Source organism: Vanellus vanellus, assembly GCF_965231255.1.
Source record: "Vanellus vanellus genome assembly, chromosome: 11".
Taxonomy (NCBI): Eukaryota; Metazoa; Chordata; class Aves; order Charadriiformes; family Charadriidae; genus Vanellus; species Vanellus vanellus.
The window spans coordinates 7631785-7649910 of NC_138916.1; the positions used below are offsets into that span (position 1 = coordinate 7631785).

At 39.8% G+C, this 18126-nt stretch overlaps 2 protein-coding genes across 2 annotated transcripts; one reads left to right on the forward strand and one right to left on the reverse strand.

Moving 5' to 3' along the window:
- Positions 1-407: 407 nt before the first annotated feature.
- On the reverse strand, positions 408-8466 carry MPHOSPH10 (M-phase phosphoprotein 10). Its single transcript, XM_082489030.1, has 11 exons — positions 8351-8466; positions 6892-7540; positions 5896-6041; positions 5305-5479; positions 4853-4994; positions 4350-4417; positions 3488-3625; positions 3149-3259; positions 2801-2908; positions 2057-2287; positions 408-624 (listed from the first exon to the last, which is right to left on the reverse strand). Exons 1-11 carry the CDS (start codon positions 8425-8427, stop codon positions 475-477), a joined length of 1995 nt encoding a protein of 664 aa, XP_082345156.1. The 5' UTR covers positions 8428-8466; the 3' UTR covers positions 408-474.
- Positions 8467-9949: 1483 nt separating this feature from the next.
- MCEE (methylmalonyl-CoA epimerase) lies at positions 9950-17025 on the forward strand. Its single transcript, XM_082488837.1, has 3 exons — positions 9950-10046; positions 12428-12768; positions 16366-17025. The coding sequence occupies exons 1-3, from the start codon at positions 10016-10018 to the stop codon at positions 16516-16518; spliced, it is 525 nt and encodes a 174-aa protein (XP_082344963.1). The 5' UTR covers positions 9950-10015; the 3' UTR covers positions 16519-17025.
- The last annotated feature ends 1101 nt before the right edge of the window (positions 17026-18126 follow it).

Sequence of the window (18126 nt, forward strand, 5' to 3'; positions counted from 1 at the left end):
AGATACATGTGCTTACTCTGAGTTACTGCAGGCTTAAACAGCTCCTATGTCCTCCCCGTTTGATAATCACAATTTTGAAAGATAATTTCCAATTATACTGCCAGGATACATCTTAAGTTCTTCAATAAATGCAGCTACTCCTGCAATAGATAGAGAGCTATGACAGCAGCAGATACAAAAGCTATGGGCTATAGCCTAAAGAGACCGAACAGTCAGCACAAAGCCCCAGTATTCTACACGGTTACCTATCTGCCTGTGGCAAGAAACCTTCTTTTGGGAATAAAAAGAGGAAATCAGAGTTCTATGGTAGAGGAAAAAAAAAAAAAAGTAACACCTGAAGGAAAGTGTCTTTACATCACCTTAGAAGTTCACAGAACATTTTGAAGATCGGCACAGAATAAAAGCTACTCAAATTCAGCATTAATGTAGAAACAATTTAATATATACAAGATGCAGTGTATATAAAAAGGTAAATTACAATTTCAGTTTATGAACAGAGAGTGTTTTCTGCTGCTTCTGTTTCTTCTTTAATTTGTTTGCATCTTTGATTTCCATTTTTACTTGATCTTGTAGTTGAGAAAAGAAGGCCTGGGATGATTTCAAGACCTTGTCTTTACCTTCATCCTGTCAATGGATAAAATATTTGTTAGAACCAAAAAAACATACAATCAGTACCATTATACTACTTACTAGTTACTCACATATGGTATTTGACTTAAAAAATAACCTGGTATTTCATTTTCAAAGGATATTTTTCACTGCATTCTTATACCACTATTTAAAATGAAGAGCACATTCCCTTTCTAATTAGCATGGCAGGTAAGAACAGACATCAGGAATAGACCCTTGCACATCATGAGCTACAACTACATTGCTGTATTTTGTGTTCTGCTCTCCTTTTGAAAAGGTAAGCACAAATGTTTTAGAAGGAATCAAGTTATTCTTCCTATTAGTTTTTAATACCTCAACATTTCACAGATTGTTAAAATTTATAAGGCATCAGAGGTGATACACAAGTTTACTGTTTTATAGCATGCAGAACAGAATCAATCCTATGAGATTATAGAGAAGGCTCCACAATAAGAGGTAGTTAACTAAGAATTCTATTTTGAAATACCTTAAGTTACTCAAAGCTAGAACTAAATAGAAACCTCATCCTCCATTATGCATGCAAGTAGTCCCATTTAATCAAGTGACACAGTTCAAATGCAGGAAATAAGAGTGTAAGTCTTAGTATTTGCAGGAACACCACCTTGTGAACTTTGAAATAAATAAAGAAGTAGTACCTAATGCAAACAATCATTTCTGCTTTGTGAATATACTCTCCATTTAAGTAATTGTATCATACAATTTTTCCATTTCTAAAGATTAAGTTGCTTAAAAATTCAAATATATTTCATACTCTGAGTAAGCTTCTAAAGGTTCCAACAACCATTTAGGTCGGATACAATTCTACCATAGTGAAAGCAATAACATTACATAAATACACACTATAAACAAAGGAGTCACTGCAAAGTGCAACCAGAGCTGTATTTTTTCAGACCTCTTACTGGCATCGTGCCATCAGGATAATTAGCAAAATCAGGACATTCAACACTACTTTGCATAAGACAGTCACAAGTATGGATTAGAACAGTACTTCCAAAACAGTTCAAAAGAACACAGGGGAAAGTAAGGGGGAAAGAGAAAAAAGAAAAAAAAAAAAAAAGAGTATTCATCTGCCCTTTCTACATCTTCTTTCTACATCTTCTTCCTACCTCTTTTTGCCAGCAGCTACATGTACCTTTTATATTTGCTCAGACATAAATAAGGTAACAAGGTTTGGCAGTAAGCAGATATACCACTTGTGTACAAGAATTTTTGAAGGGATGGAGAAAGATTAGGAGATGCAGCTGTGCCAAGAGGGATGGGAGGGAAACAAACCCTATACTTTGTAATTCTTTGTGATAAAAATTCCCTTTCCTCCCACTAGCTAAATATTATCTGTCCTTGGGATTTCAATTGTCTTTAATCTGGGAAGCTCCAAGTTATACAGGACTACTTAAGAGCGCCTCACCTTGAGCAGAGATGCTTTGCCTTCTTTTGTAAGCCTTTTTAATTTTGCTGCAGCAGCTTTTTTGCTAAGTTTTATGCCTTGTTCTGGTTTCATCTTTTCAAGCAGCTTTTGACGTTTCTCCTTTTCTCTTAACTTCATACGTTTACGAAGCTTCTTCTTTCTTCTTTCTCGTTTTTTGTCTGTGGGAGTCTTTTCTGCATCTGTTTTTACATCACCAGCTTTGTTCTTTTCCTAAAGAGAAGAAGATTTCTAGATCCATAAGCGTTCAAAAGAAAAGGCTCACTTCACAGTACTCAAATCTGTCTTAGAGTTTCCATCCTTTCCAGTGCTTAGCCAGCTCTGGGCGATGCCGCATTAAGGCAAAGGCCAAAAACTGGCAAAAGTTGGGAAGTGAGATTTGTACAGATGATTGAAGACATGTTAATTCCTCTTCCCTACTGTCATTTCACTTTTCCCTTCCATATATATGTTGTGAACATAATTGCCATCACATATGAGTCAAGAACAAAAACAAAGCATAATATTTGTAGCCTAGTGTAGCCAAATAAAATTAACTCTTTCCCCTCTTTCCAGTTACTGAAAAAAAAAAAAAACCACAAAAACCCAACCCCACCACCACCACCCAAAAAAAACAACCCAAGATGAGGAACCCAGGGAGGGGGCAGAATTCTCCCAGTGATCTGGCAGCCAGTACACCCTTCTATCAACAATACTGATCCTTACATGATTTTTATTTATATTTACCTTGATCTCCTCTGGTGCTAAGAGAGCAGCATCACTAACAGCAACTGGTGCTACTTCTTCCATACTTATTGCTGGAAGGTTCGAAACTATTTTAACTTCTGGCACAGGCTAGAAATAAGGAAACATATTCAGGACTGAGCACACCATCTCACAGCAGCTTGCAGGTAACTGAATATACCAAATACTTGGTTTTATTCACAGGTAGTTATAGAGCATTTAATATGAAACAAGAACAAGCTCAATAACACTCAATGTTCACTTACCATTTCCCAAATGTATTTTAAAGTATCCAGTTTCAAAGAGGGGAAAAAAAAAAACAACCCGCAAATTTATGAAACATGTACTTACTGGTTTGGGTGTGAAGTGGAAGTTACAAAGCGCATCCAGCTTCAGGAAGAGTGAATCCATCATTTCCTGAATTTCTTTGTGTTCAGGATTTTCTTCCTCTTCAGTTTTTTGCTGAGTTAATAACACAATGTTACTGCAACGTCATTCACAAAGCCGTTTTACTTTAGTAAGACTGATAATACCACAATATGCAATTCAGAGCCATTTCACTGGTGAACACTCAGAGAAAGATTGAAGTACTTCCACAACGCTGAAAGCAGAGCGAGCAGTGTGCACATGAACATGTAAAATGATGTGATGTGAACTTCAAACTGAAAGGAAAGGCATTGCTTATGTTACCTGGTGAAGTTTCATGTATTCTTGCTCATAGATCTCGGCGAGACTCAGTTTACTCTTTTCATGATCCAAAGTGATACGTTTCTTGTATTCAAAAGCCTCTTCTTTTGGTTTTTCTTTCGGTACTACATCATCCCATGCCTGAGAAAGTCATAAATTAATGACCAAATGCAACTACAGTCAAAGATCAGGTGCTATTTAGCATATTTAGAACATTATTCATATTACTTATCTGACACATGAACTAGTTTATGCATGTGGCTTCCCAGGAACTCATTAAGTTTCACACTTTCATTTGAAAAAAAAGGTAGTAAAAGACTTACAGCTCTAACTTGTGTGCTTATTTTTAGTGGATTGGGGCAAAAATTGTACAACAAATAACAAATGTGTAATTTTCTTAAGTACTTAAATATTCTCCCCCACATGTACCTATTTTTTTTATTCAACTAATAACAAGCCTCAACAAGCTGTGGGATACAAATCTTCTATCAGTGGCTTTTAAGAAAATTAAGTAAACAATTGAGTTTTGGTTAGTATTCAGAAAGCTCAGAGAGCTACAATTATGGTCACAGACAAAATTTACAGACTGGCATTATATTCCAAATGAACTCCTCATAGTTTTATCTGCAAATGCTCATTTTTTTTTGAAGCACACCAAAACCTAGCATGTAACAGGCATGTAAAAATAGAGCTCTTCAGAAATCTAAAGATACATTCATCAAGACAAAACAATAAAACAGCCAGTTGCAGAAATTATTAGAATAACTCTACACCTTACATTTTAAGAGCTTCAAACTCATCCTTGGAATATGCCCTGTGAATCAAGTATATGAACAAAATAGAGAAGAACAAGTAAAATATTAACCTCATCCAATATTCTCTGTTTAATGATATCTTCAAGCTGAAAAGTAGTTTCTTCCGTGATCACAGGCGCTGAGAAGATAAAGACAAGATTTTTAAGATTAATGTTTCTCCAGCAAGAAATACTTTTTCGTCTATGAAGAATAAACAACAGAAAAAGACCGTAAAGCCAAAAATGTCATAATCGGAGGCAAAGTGAGTAAATAATGTTTTCCTCTATTTTGAAAGATTACTGAAGACAGTAATCGTATTATGCGAGGCTTGTAAATGACTAAATCTGCCGCCGAATTAATGAACTTTCAGTTAAGTTAAAAATGAACAATAAACATTATAGTTTCCTGTCGTTTCCACCATGGAAACACACAACCTCAAAAACGCACCAAGAAGTTTAACTCAGTGTTTTGTTACCCTGCTGTTGAGTCACGGGTGTTTTCAGCAAGGTGAAAGGGAAGAAAACACAACATGGTATGCAACATGCTTTCAGGAAAGTCCTCTCTCACTGCTTACCCATTCGGACTGCATGGTCAAAAAGTACAGTTTCCTCCAAAAGGCTGTTTTCAGGTCGTTTTTGTGCAGTCACTTCTCCTTTAAGCTGCCAAGGTTTCTCCTCTAACAATTCTTCTTCTAAACTTTTTATTTTTTTGCTCATCTGAAAAACATAATTTCCTAAGAAGTTTAAAACAGAGCTCACAAGTAAACTCAAGGCAAGAAATTGTTGTTTCAGATACTTCTAAATCCTCCTTGCATAAAGATGAGGGAGTATACGATTGCATATATATCTGATGTAGATAAGCCACTTTTTTTTCTCTTAATTGTAAATAGCCTCTTCATATTTGCCAAACTCTGAACAAACTACACAACTACCTTAAAAAAACTATATAGGCCACTATTTTGACATATTAGCCAAAAAAAAACCCAAAACAAACAAACAAACCAACCAACCAAAAAAAAACAATTACCTTTTCCTGTCTCTTCTCAAAAGAAGACTTTATTACACTGGGATCGATGCCCGTCTCCAACTGCATATCAGTAACATCTTCTGTTTCACTGTCATCTGGCAAACTGAAAGTAACTTTTTTAGAAGCTTCTTTACTTCTCATATTCTCCATCATCATTTCATTCATATCCTCAACCCTGTAACATTAAAATTTAACAGAAAAAAAAAAAGGTTGAAAAGCCTCTATAATTTTTTACATGAAGCTATTTCAGCCATTAGATGTTTACCCATTACAACTAACCCACAGTTAAGAAGTACAATAGGCTTTCATTGAAACCTAAAGGCAGGGGACACTAGGGAAACTTCTAATTAAAAATAATTTTCAAAACCTGAAGTTACATTAATGATATATTCAAATAAATATCCAGAGACAATACTCAAAAGATTCATAAATAAACTACTTTCTAAATAAGGTGACAATGCAAACCATGAACAGACAACAGAAAATGGCAAACCACGACCAAAGTGAGCCTGGAACTCACACTTGATTTTCTACTCCACTTCAGTGTAAAATTACAAGGATATTTTAACTGCAAATAACGCATATACTTACTCAGACATGCTTTCCTCATTCTCCTCTTCAATAGCACTCTCCGCTTCCTCTTCCTGATCATCTTCAACATCATTAGCTGCTAAATCATCGTCATCGACTGGATCAAAGAAATCTTTATATGTCAAGTCTCTAGAACTTTTAATTGGCTAAGAAGGGGAGAGTAAAAAAAAAAAAACCAACAAAAAAACCCAAAACTGTTAGACTGACAGAAGTCTCAGGGTATCCTGTCTTTTAAAGTCTTTGGCACCTGGGGAATAGCACTACTTGTGTAACAGTAACTCAGTTTACTGAAGCACTAACCTGTGCTAGGGCATCTTAGTAAAACTAATCTCTTTTACAAGTATTTAAAATATTCTATCACTTGAATTCATTTCCAATTTCAACATATACAGAAGTCAAAGAGCAGTAGATCTTGCCAATTACTGGTTGGTATGTGTAGATTCCAGGTTCCCTTATACCCTGGGCATAGTTGTTACTTGCTAGTGAGAATCTCTGGTAATATTAAATACTAAAAGATTTATTTCTGAAACAAGCACTCAGCAACTTAAGTTAAATCAGAATTACAAAGCCACGTCCCTGGAAAAAGAAGTTGCCAAAAGCCCTTTGCTCTGCATCAGTCACCTTAGTGATCTCAAATTGCCAGATGTCAATGCTGAGTGACAGCTTTTTCATTGGCTGGGTCACCTATTCTGCAAGGTCACTTATTTCTTATGACATACTATCTCTTCCTTTCTTCATGCAAAAACCCAAGACCCATCTAAAGAAAGACTAAAATAGTAGGACGGTATGTTCTACTACACTGGGACATTTTGTTACCAGATATTCATATTAAATATATTACTAAAGTAAAGCTTCAGAAGTAATCATTAGTCACGTAATCAAATTAACTTTCTAGTTTCTACTCAGAGTTCAACAATTTATAGTCACTCTAACAGGTATCAGATATTGATTTAAAGGAAAAGAGAGATCAGAAATTTGATTTACTTATATTCTTACTTTGACTTTAGCTTCTTCAGACTCTTCTTCCTCATCATCTGAGATGATGTCCTCAAAATAATTAATATCTTCTTCCTCCTCCCTGTTTTCATTCTCTGCATGTTCTAAAAAAGCCTCCATCTCAGCCAACTTGAAAAACTTGTCATCCACTATAGATTTTCTTCCTATTTTTTTCAACGTGGTTTCCTTGGCCGTTTTAGTTTGTTGCTCCAGTGCTTCAATATCAAAGTCAATATCAGAATCCTCATCACTGTATTTCTGCACTACGCTTTCTTCAAGTTTACTTTGCTTTTCTTTAGCTTTAGTTTTATCTTTTGCACAAACGTTCTTCTGTTCAGTTTCTGCTTTCATTATGTTGTCTTCCAATTCCTTGTCACTGCTGGTCTCTGCATCAGAGCTATCCTCTTCCCGGTCTGATAGAAGGCAAAGATCTTCATCCTCGGCATCCCTTGCAATGGATTTCTTGAAGAAATCAAGAACTGCCTTGTTCTGGAGCTCTAGTTGTTGCCAAATCTGTTCTTCATCAAAATTTTCTATCACCAGTTCTTTTAGAGGACCCCCACAAATTATATTACTTCCCAGAGCTTTATTCAAATCATATAGAGTCTTTGTTAATGCTCTGAAGTCAGCAGCCAGTCCATCTTGCACGCTAAGAGCAGAAAAGAAATTAGAGTTTTAAAAAGCACAACAGTTAATATTATTTTTCTTCTCTATTTTGCAGAACTTACTAGCTTTCATTCATTTCACACCTGCCATTAAGTTAATCACACAGTCACACTACAGCTCTTTTTATGTCTGCTTAGGTATTTTAGTGCAACAGAATAGCATCTTTCAACAATTACTGCTGTTGCTTAATATTTCTACACATCTCTTGGCCTACTGCTCCTAAACATTCCTAGAAATAAAGACATTATAATTATTAAGCCTTTCAGTTTCGTTACACTTTGTATATGATGTAGCAGCTGGGCAGAATATTCCACCTTTGTATAGTTCATCTTATTGTACCTTGAGCATATTTAAGCCCTCCAGACGTTTTGGGGAAGTAAATAGTACAACACTAAACACCTCACACATCCAAGATACAGACTGTTGGTTTTAAAAAAGGTAATTGCCTTCCTCCAGTGCCTTACCCCTCAGCTTTTATACTTGGGTAGCCTCCTCCAGTTTTTTCTCTAGAGCTACCAATACTTCAACATAGCCAGTACAAACAGAACTCTCCATTCCCCAATTCCCGAACGCTGAAGAAGGGAACGGGATACTGCAGCAGCCGCGGCACAGGCCCCAGCCGGGTCTCGACACTGCCAACAGCACGTTTTAGGTGAGCTCGGCGGCAGCGGTGGGGCGCCGGCGGCACCAGGCCTCCCCCCCGAGCACCGAGGCCTGCAGGGATCGCAGCGCTCTACACACACACACACGGCCCGGCAGCTGGGGCTCCCCAGCGCCCGGACACCCGCCGTACCTGAGGAAGCGCTCCGGCCGCGCCGCGGCGGCGCCCGCCACCCGCAGGCACGTCTCCAGCCCCTTCACAGCCGCCATCTTCCCGCCGGCCGCGGCGCGTGGGGCCACCTGGCACCGCCCCCCGAGGTAACCGCCCGAGCGGTCCGGGCGCCTCCCGCCGCCGCCGCCGAGGTTCCGCGCACGGCAGTTCCGCCCCGGCCCGGCCCGCCTCCCGAGGCAAAGGCACCGCCGCCTCCTACCCCCGCGTCACACCCGCTGGCCAGGTGGGCCGAACCGCAGGCACGGAATGGCAGCCACCATTGGCAGCGATGGCTGCTCCTTCCTCCCCTGGGAAGAGCGTGGTATTGCTCCAGAGTGGGGTGTTCATCAGCACTGAAAAACCGGCTCTAAATATAGTAAAGCTACAGTCATCCTACTCTGCAGTTTTGCCTCTCTGACCTAGATACAAGGGCTATTTTGGAACCACGCGTTTGCAGCCAATTCTGTGAACAAAATGCCCGACGATTCCCAGCGCCTCCTCACTCCCAGCTAGCTGGGCACACATCCACACGCCAACCCCATTAGCGAGCGCTGCCCAATGTTCTTCAGCTGTTCTGCTACCTTACATCACGTTTTCCTTAAAGTTTATTCTAAAGTCAAATTAAGCACTATACCCACAGACCCTGGGGGAAGCAATCCATCCCTCCTTCATGCTGCAAAACCAACCTGGCTGCCCTCTCCAGCCAGCCCTGGCTGCTCGGCACCTGGTCCGAGACTGTGACCAGCCACCTAACTTGGTTCTTGCTATTGCCACTCCTATTCCTCTCCTGCTTTTGCATTTCCTTCCTACCAAAAAAGTCTCTTCAGCACACAGATAACAAAGCCCTGCTATGCACCTTCTGCGTGTCCTCCTTGGCGCTTTGCACCCTCAAGCCGCCGTTGTGAGGAGCAGGGCCCCCAGCAGAGACACGGGTACGGCCTGTGCTGGTGCTTCTCTCAGCATCCTCGACACACCTGACCCCTTACAACCCAGGCTAGAAGCAGAAAGTGCTGTATATTCCCCTTTTGACCTCTGATTTTGATCTGCACTTTATTCAGGTATTATCAGATTTGAAACGGCACAAGGTGTTCCTGTATTTCGGATGCATCACAGCAAGGTGCCACGTCCTACACCCCTGACACAACAGGAAGGCAGCACCAGATGACAGCCTGCCCGTTGCCCTCAGCCTCTTTCGCACAACGCTTCACTCGCAGAGCTCTCTCTCCACAGCCGCCCCTCGCTACAGCCGCCCTCCTGCTCGCTTTCTTTCTCACACCCGGGCAGGGCCCGGCTGAGGCCCGCTGCACCGCCGCAGGCTGCAGCTCCGCGCTGCCGGCGCCCGCCCCTGCCCGCTGGAGCCGTCTCCTCCCGAGACGGGCACCGGGTCGCTGCGCCCGCCCGCCCCACCGAGGGCCCACCACGCCCTGGGCGAGCCGCAGCCACTGCCAGTGCCTCCCGCCGAGACGCCCCGCTGGCGCCGGGCCTACGAGGGCGGCCGCGGGCTGTCACCGCGCTCCCGGCCCGGGCGCGCCCTCGGTGCCGGACGGCCGGGGGCCGGCGGCGGCCGCTGCCGTGGTGACGGCGGAGCGCTGCCGCCAGGCCCCGCCTGCCTGCGGCCGGGCGGGGTGCGAGCGGCGGGGCGGCGAGATGGCGGCCTCCCTGGGGCGCGCGGCGGCCGGTAACGCGGGGCCGGGCGGGCCGGCGGCGGGGCGCGGCGGGGCGGGCGGCGGAGGGCTCGGCCCGGGGCGGCGGCGGGCCTGGGTACCCCCGGCCCCGCGGCGGCGGGTAGCCCCGCTGCGTGCGGGGGCGGCGGGCCCGGGGCGGCTCCGCGATCGCTGTACGGGCCACAGCGACACAGCACTGCGGTTACAAATAAAAACAAGGGCTTCTGCTCCAGGTGGCAGATATATTAACAACTGATGTTAACTGGCTTAGAATAAACCTTCACAGCAAACTCCAAACAATATTTATGGCGCATGGAGGAGCTTGTCTTTCTAAGGTAGAACGTGGAGGTCAAATGCAAAATCATTTACCCTTCACTGTAATTATCTGGAGTGTTTGCTCTCTTTATAGTAAGCAAGGGCAGGTTAAACTCTGTAGCTAAAGCTGTTTCACTCAGTAGCCGGAGCCTGCAGGAGAAAAGCAAACGAGAGACTCGGTGCTGTCAACAATCGATCAGGGGGATATGGGAATGAAAACACCTTTGTGCAATTGCATTTTGATGGAAGAAACCAGAGCTGCAGCAAAATGAGACTTGGTTTCTAGGAACTGTGGAGCCCATGTGATTTCCAAAAGCCACCCCCAGCACAAAGCAGAGCAGCACCAGGGATGACCTAAGCCTTGCTGGCTGGCAAAGTTTCTGAGATGCCAATGTTGGCTGGCAAAGTTTCCGAGGTGCCAATGCCATCTTGAAACTGCTGGGATTGAAGAACAGCCAGACTATGCCCTTCCTCCATTTGGTGCAGAGAGCTAACACGCAGCCCCCGTGTGCCAGACTCGGCAACAGCATCCTCTCCACCCTTGGGAGTTTTCCTCAACCTGACATGGTTGACAGTAGAGTAGTGCCCAGTGACAAGGTTCTTCTTGTGCGACCCACAGTTCTGTAACCTCCCCCTAGAGAACATGACTGAATTCAGCTAGATTTGGCTTGTATTTGATTGCCTAGCCATGTAAGTCAATGAACACTGCCCCACAGAAGGAGCAACAAGCCTATAAATAAACATTTGAAGGGTGAGCATCTCATTTTATGGGGTACTTCAGACTTGCTACTTCATGTTCATAATCTGCTCTGTTACAGAATGTAAGTCTCAATTGGCACAACTCTACATCTTTAAACTCTGATGTGCATAATACTGGTAGATCAGCCAACTATTAATAGAATGAAACCCAAATAGATTTAAGGACCACATCAGTTGTCTTTTCAAAGAAAAGTTCACAGATAGCTGTAGAGTTTTAATTCCTGTGAAATAGTAGTTCTCAGTTTCATACAGTGAAGCCAGCTGATTACTACTTACAGCTATTACTAACCTTGCAGAGTACAAAGAGTCTGAAAAAATGCAAGCCAGGCTATCCTCAGTGTATTGCAAAGCATCCGGAATCTCAGTGCATCCTTGGCACAATCTCTTAGCAAAATAGAAAATTTGTGTGTTTAAAGCTAAGAATGTCTCAAAGACTTCCAAAATGCTAAGATGCCTCTAGCTTGGCCTTGAGGCACTGGGAACTCTGTCATGGCCTAAAGCAAACTGGCATGAAATTAAAATGCGGCTTTTATTAATATATCCTTTCATCTAATTCGAATTCTGGTGCTAGAAACAACTGATATGATCACAGTTTCTCCCCCACCCCCAACCTCTCCAGATTCTCATACTCTGACAGATTAATTTTTAATGTAATTCATTTGCAAGTATCCTCATTTTTTTTGTCTTTCTTCATGATTTAAAAACAAAACAAAACAGAACAAGCAACCCTAGAACTATTTGTGAGCAACACAGCAATTTGACACAAATAGTGCAAAGTTCAGTACTGCCTTGTCAGAGCAGTCAGTGAAGAGTTCTGTAGATACCTAAGCAGTTTTTCATGGCACTGAGTTTCTACATGCCTTCTCCATCTTTTGTCTACATGTTAGCCCTTATCTTTGTGTTTTGTTTTGTTTTTCTTGTTTGTTATAATTTCTAGAGGTATAGGCATATCCTCAAGTCTTTCTCTATTTTGTAAGAAGCTCTGAACAATTCAGAAGTCACTTTTAAGCATATTATAGAGTTGGCTGTTACATTTGGCCATGTATTCCTCTCTGTAACAGGCATATGTAAGCATTTGCACCAAATTTGTGTGGTTTGTTTTTTTTTTTATACTTCTGAATAACTACATAGTCTCTGAAAAAAATTTCCATTGAGCTGTTAGTACTACAGAATACTTCTTTCCTTGGTTTCAGTCTACCTTCAACTTTGCACACTGGTGTGCTTATGACATAGGAGTTTCATAGGCCCCATGAAGAGGAGAAAGAGCAGATATCGATACTTTCTCAAAAGCGTTGTATCAGTGCAATTCACTTTTTTTCAGGGCTTCTTACCAGATTGCAGACTTCAGCTCCCACAGTACGAACTCTGTCATCATCGAATTCCTTCTCTCAAAACATTCCAAGCTGTTTGTGGAAACTGGGCCGACTTAATCACGTAGCAATTGCAGTACCTGACTTGGAGAAAGCTCAGTCCTTGTATAAAGATGTGTTGGGAGCACAGGTTAGTGAGACTGTTGCTCTTCCCGAACATGGTGTCTACACTGTTTTTGTGGAGCTGGGAAATACAAAGCTGGAACTTCTACATCCTTTAGGCGAGAAAAGCCCCATTGCAAGCTTTCTACAAAAAAACAAAACCGGAGGAATGCATCATATCTGCATTGAGGTACTTTAACACAATATATCATATAATAAGATAGAGATGTTGAAGTACGCAAAATTTTTTCCCAGGTTTGACCTGTATCAAGAAATATATATAAGTATCAAATATATAAGGCTATCATATTTGTGAGAATTTATATTGCATAAGAAGAAGTCTTAAAATTGCCTTTTTTCTGTTTTGGAAGTCACAGTTCAATTTCATGAGCTATGTGATGATTTTTTCTTCTTTTATGCTATAAGGATTAAATTGGGGAGGGGAGGGTTAAGTATCCAGTGTGCAAGGTGGACAAGCCCAAGGGCTTGCGAAGTGTGTTTGACGGGTGTCAACTTCCTGACATAGAAAGGACATACACTGGAAAAAGATGGAGTTTTAAGTTTAAGCTAAGGCATAGTTTAGATTTTCAGAAGTTTCCTTCTGTTTGATATTTAGTTGATAAACTGTATACAGAAGTCACAAAAGATTGTTAGTCCTACTTACCAAACAGCAGTAAAGTCTCCAGAGTTTCTTCTGTCCTGTTGTTCCTTGTCCATCAAAGAGAGTGGTCTGGAAGTACACAAGATGTAAAGGTGCTGGGTGAAGTAGTTACCTTATTTAGTACACTCATCTTTTAGCGTAGATGTTAGATGGAAATTTTCATGCTGCTGCCTATGATCTATGTTTTTAATGTTTTACAGATCTGAGTCTTGCAAACTTTATTATTTCATGCAAAGTGTAATAATAAAAAGTAATTATATTACTTACATGAGTAAAAATTGTTTTCAGAACACAAAATAAAGACCAGTGTTTGCAGTTGCATGGTTTCACTGAAAATTGAGAAATTTTGCATACACACAGGCATTGCAATTTTTCTTACATTAAGTGTTCCTATTTGCAGATGTTCAAGAATAAGAAAATTTATTCTGCTTAAATTGACCCTAAATTGTATTCCTAGGCAGTTCTGCTATAGAAATGTGAAATACCTCAGCTGAATTAAGAAATGGGAGGTGTAAGAGAAAGAAGTGATTTGCAGTAAGACCAATACCTCCAGCCCTCTGCAAGACAAGTGGTACTTAAAGTACAAGAGAAAGAAGTTGTAGGCATTTCTCAGCAAAGAGCTCAAACCTCCCAAGGGTTTCAAGTATATGTAATCCTTTTTAAGACATTTCAAGAAATAGTTGTTACCAGTGGAAATTGCTCTATGTAGATCTCCATTTTGTATGAGAGATGATCTTGTTGCAGATAAACCAAAGATGGTTGTCAAGGGAAGTCATACTGTTAATTATGAAAATTGAGAAGAATGGGACATGCTAATTATATCATGTTGGACAATGTAGAAGTGTTGTGTTAAAGAAAATGTATAACTCTATACAGTAGGTCAAGCAAGCCAGGAGTCATAATCTAGCAGTTTTATTTCCATTAATCAAGTGAGCTAGTGCTACTTGCAGACAGATTTTCCTAAATGAAGCCTTGTAGCTCACTAATAGATTCTCTATGCAAAAAAAAAAAAAAAAAGGATTGTCCTAAGTCCCTCATGTTTGTCTCCATATAAAAACAAATGGAAGATTATAGACTAATTTAGATGGAGAAAAAAGCAATCGGTTGTTGTCCTGCTGTTTAAGTGGGACTGAAAACAGATTTAGTCACTCCCATAGTCAATCAAAAAGATATTAACCTCCCTCCTCCAATTTTCCATTCTCCTCAGAATGGAAAATCTTACCATTTCAAAGATACGTCGTCTTCTGAAGTTGAGCAAAAATCATTTTCAGAAAAACAATAAATGAACTTCAGTGCCAACTAATTGTTCATTTGAAATTTAAGAAGTATTTTGCAGAAATATTTTTCTATGAACAATTTTATTGCAAAAAGCTGAATTGTAAAAATTCTTCCCATATTGGAGAGGAAGCCTGACAAGTTTATCAAAACGCTTTTCATTTCTTCCTTATGTCTTATTATTCAAAGAAAACTTTTAGACAGATGTTTTGATAGGGAATTTGTTTCAGACAAAACGAGTATTTTAAGAAGAAATCAAATTATTCCTGTCCAGGAATAATTCATTAATACCTGCAATGAAAACCATGCTGGACACTTGGTAGAATGAGAGAAATTCGAGCCTGATGCTCTCCTACCACAGATGCACCCACAGGCTTTCCACTTGTTTACTCTCGCTGCTTCCTTGGGGATGCAGTACTTCATTCCAGCTGAGCCCAGACACAGTTCGTCTTCTGGCTATCTCTGCAGGACAGGAGCAGCAGCTGCAGAAGCTTTTCTCCTTGGGGAAACAACCTGGAGGGGGCTATGGCACACATTACGCGTGACCTTTTATTTTAGATAAAACTTGACAGTTATTTCTTTTTTATTTTAACAGACTGGTAGTTGCATGTAGGAAGAACTGTAGTGAGTTCAGAATTTTCATGAACAAAACTGCTGCAAATGAGTAGGAATTGACTAATGTCTGTTCCTCTGAATTAAAGCTAGGTATTTCCTTCTTCCCTACAATGGCATCGTGCATTCACCAAGTTATGTCCAGACACCTCAGTCTTGAAAAACAGCAATGCTGTTATTTTATTTCTAGGTCTTTGTTGATTATTAACTATTAGATTTGATAAACTGAATGCTAGTTTTATTATTTCACAGAATGAATCTATTTAAGGTTTGGAAAAATTAAAATTTCATCTGATAACATGACATGACATCAGACTTAAGATCACATTATACAGTGTAGACCTTTTTGTTAATTATGTATTTCTGCAGGAAACTGTACTGAAATATTATGTTGAAGGCTATTATAATTAGTTCAATAGGAAAACCAAGTAGTCATATTCTGGATATGTTTCTGATAATTCCAAGGTTTTTCTTAGGAAACTTCACAAAGCTTAACCTACTCAGGAGAATCATAGAATAATAGAATGGTTTAGGTTGGAAAGGACCTTGAAGATCATGGAGTTCCAACCCCCCTGCCATAGGCAGGGACACCTCCCACTAGACCAGGTTGCCCAAGGCCACATCCAGCCTGGCCTTGAACACCTCCAGGGATGGGGCCTCAACAACCTCTCTGGGCAACCTGTTCCAGTGTCTTACCACCCTCAAAGTGAAAAACTTCTTCCTAATGTTTAATCTGAACCTGCCCTCTTCCGGTTTAAAGCCATTCGGGATATATAAATCTAAAAGAGACTTTCCTTTTACCTTCTGCCCATTGACCTCCCTCTTCACCAGCATCTAATGAGTCAGTGTTCTGTCATCAATTAGACAGGGAGGCATTCTTCTTTAGTTATTGATAGTTTGAAAGCAATGTGATCTTCTTGGTACTAGTAATGCAGAGTTTAGATTATTTATGGAGTCCATATAAAGTAACAACATAAAAAAAATCAATAGGCTTTGTGCATGGGTGATTTTTGTTTAATAATTTCTTAAATGTAGCACAATCTATTTAAAATATTTTATAAAATCTTCAAATAACATGCAAACTTCTGTACAATTTTTTTTAAGGCTTTATAATTTTTATAATTTCTTTTCAGAATTCTACTAGAATTTAGAAATAAAATTTTAGTAAGGAATTATATTATTGCTGCCTAATACAGTGTAATATGTTAATTTGTGTAAACTGTATTTTTCTTTTATAAGGTTGATGACATAAATGCAGCTATGACAGAACTGAAGAAAAAAAAGATACGAATATTGAGTGAAGAGCCAAAAATAGGTGCACATGGCAAACCTGTGATTTTTCTTCATCCTAAAGACTGCCACGGAGTCCTTGTGGAACTTGAGCAAGCTTGAGCTGTAATATATTCATAATAAAACAAGAGATTAGTTGTGAAGTTACTGAGCTGGTGCTGGGAATATTGATGTGGTATTCAGCCTTTACAAGTTCACTGTAGTTCCTGTGGATTAAGTACAGCTTTTGAGTACTGAAATAGTGCTACAGATTTAAGGTCGTTTTCTTTTTGTTGTTGTTGATCTGATTTTCAGAATTAGTATGTTGACATTTCTTTGTGATTCTAAAGACAAATACATGAGCCAAGTTACATATATAACATAGTAATTTATTTTCTGTTACCTCATGTTTGCAACATGGTTTTACCTCTGTAACCACAGAAACTGTACAGTTTCTAGGTCATCCCACATTATTTTGTTCTACATTTCAGAGCAGAGACCCACTTCTCAGTGACAACAATATAGCTTAGATATTCCCTTTAGAAATAAAGGAAAAAAGAACATTGTATTTTCTGTTTTCATCATTCACCATCTATGCTTCACACTGATTGATTGGTTCATGCAATAAAAAAATCCTTATGTTATTGTATGGGTGTCTGCAATCAGTAAATAAGTTTTCCATGGCATAACAGTTACTGCCAAGGAAGTTACCAAGCATAAATCATTATTTAATTGTTTTATTAACTCTGTGGATATGCAGGCAATGCGGGAAAAGTACCTGAAATGTATTTCAGACTGTAATGTACTTGTCACATTTTAGTTTTTTCAGGTATTGAATATTTGTTTTTCAAGCTTTATCCATAGACAGATACCTGCGAGAGACCTGAACAAATAGTGATTAATCTTTTCACTTACTTTATAAATAATGTTTTTCTATGCAAAAGTACTTACAAAATCAGTGGAAAACACAAGCTGCATAAGTCTTGGTTATGTACACTGTCTTTAACATCAAGGAGCACGCCAGCATACTTATGTTTCGGATAGACTGCAGTCAGTTTGTTGACTTATTCATGGACAGACTTGGCTTTATTGGTGTACCTTAAGCAAGCAGTGTTTGTCCTGATACTTTCTTTTATAGGTTTGTTTTGACACATCAGATGTAGAAATTGAAGACTTGCTGTTTCTGAGTTTTGTATTTTCCTACATCTCTGCATATACATATGAATAGTTTTGGCTTAATATGAAGTAAGTTCATTTTAGTTTGGGAGAATTTTTACTTAATAGAAATGGAATTATTTGGGTTCTGTGTCATGTTTACTACAACAAAATACAAGTAAAATGTTGACCAGAGATCTAAACAGGGCTTTAAAGACATTTATGCTTCCCCAAGAATGTTACTTCTGAAAAAAACTCTGCAATGCCATGCATTTTTTTTTAAACAAGATAGTTTTGTACTTAAAATAAATACTCCTCCTGTCATATTTTAAGAAAAATACAGTCTTCTGCAGGGTTCTTGCATTTCATCAAATCACTGTTTAGAGAGTAGTTTGTGATCTAAATTCTAAATTGTTTGAATATTGAAATCCTAAGGCTCATGATGGAAAAGCAGGATGATTTGATATTCCTGAAATATGATTCTGCCATTCTAGGAGACATTCTATTAGCAAAGCTGCTTTTGTCTTTCCATCCTTTCAAAGATGGGGAGGCATCTTTTCTGCAAAAGTAGCATAG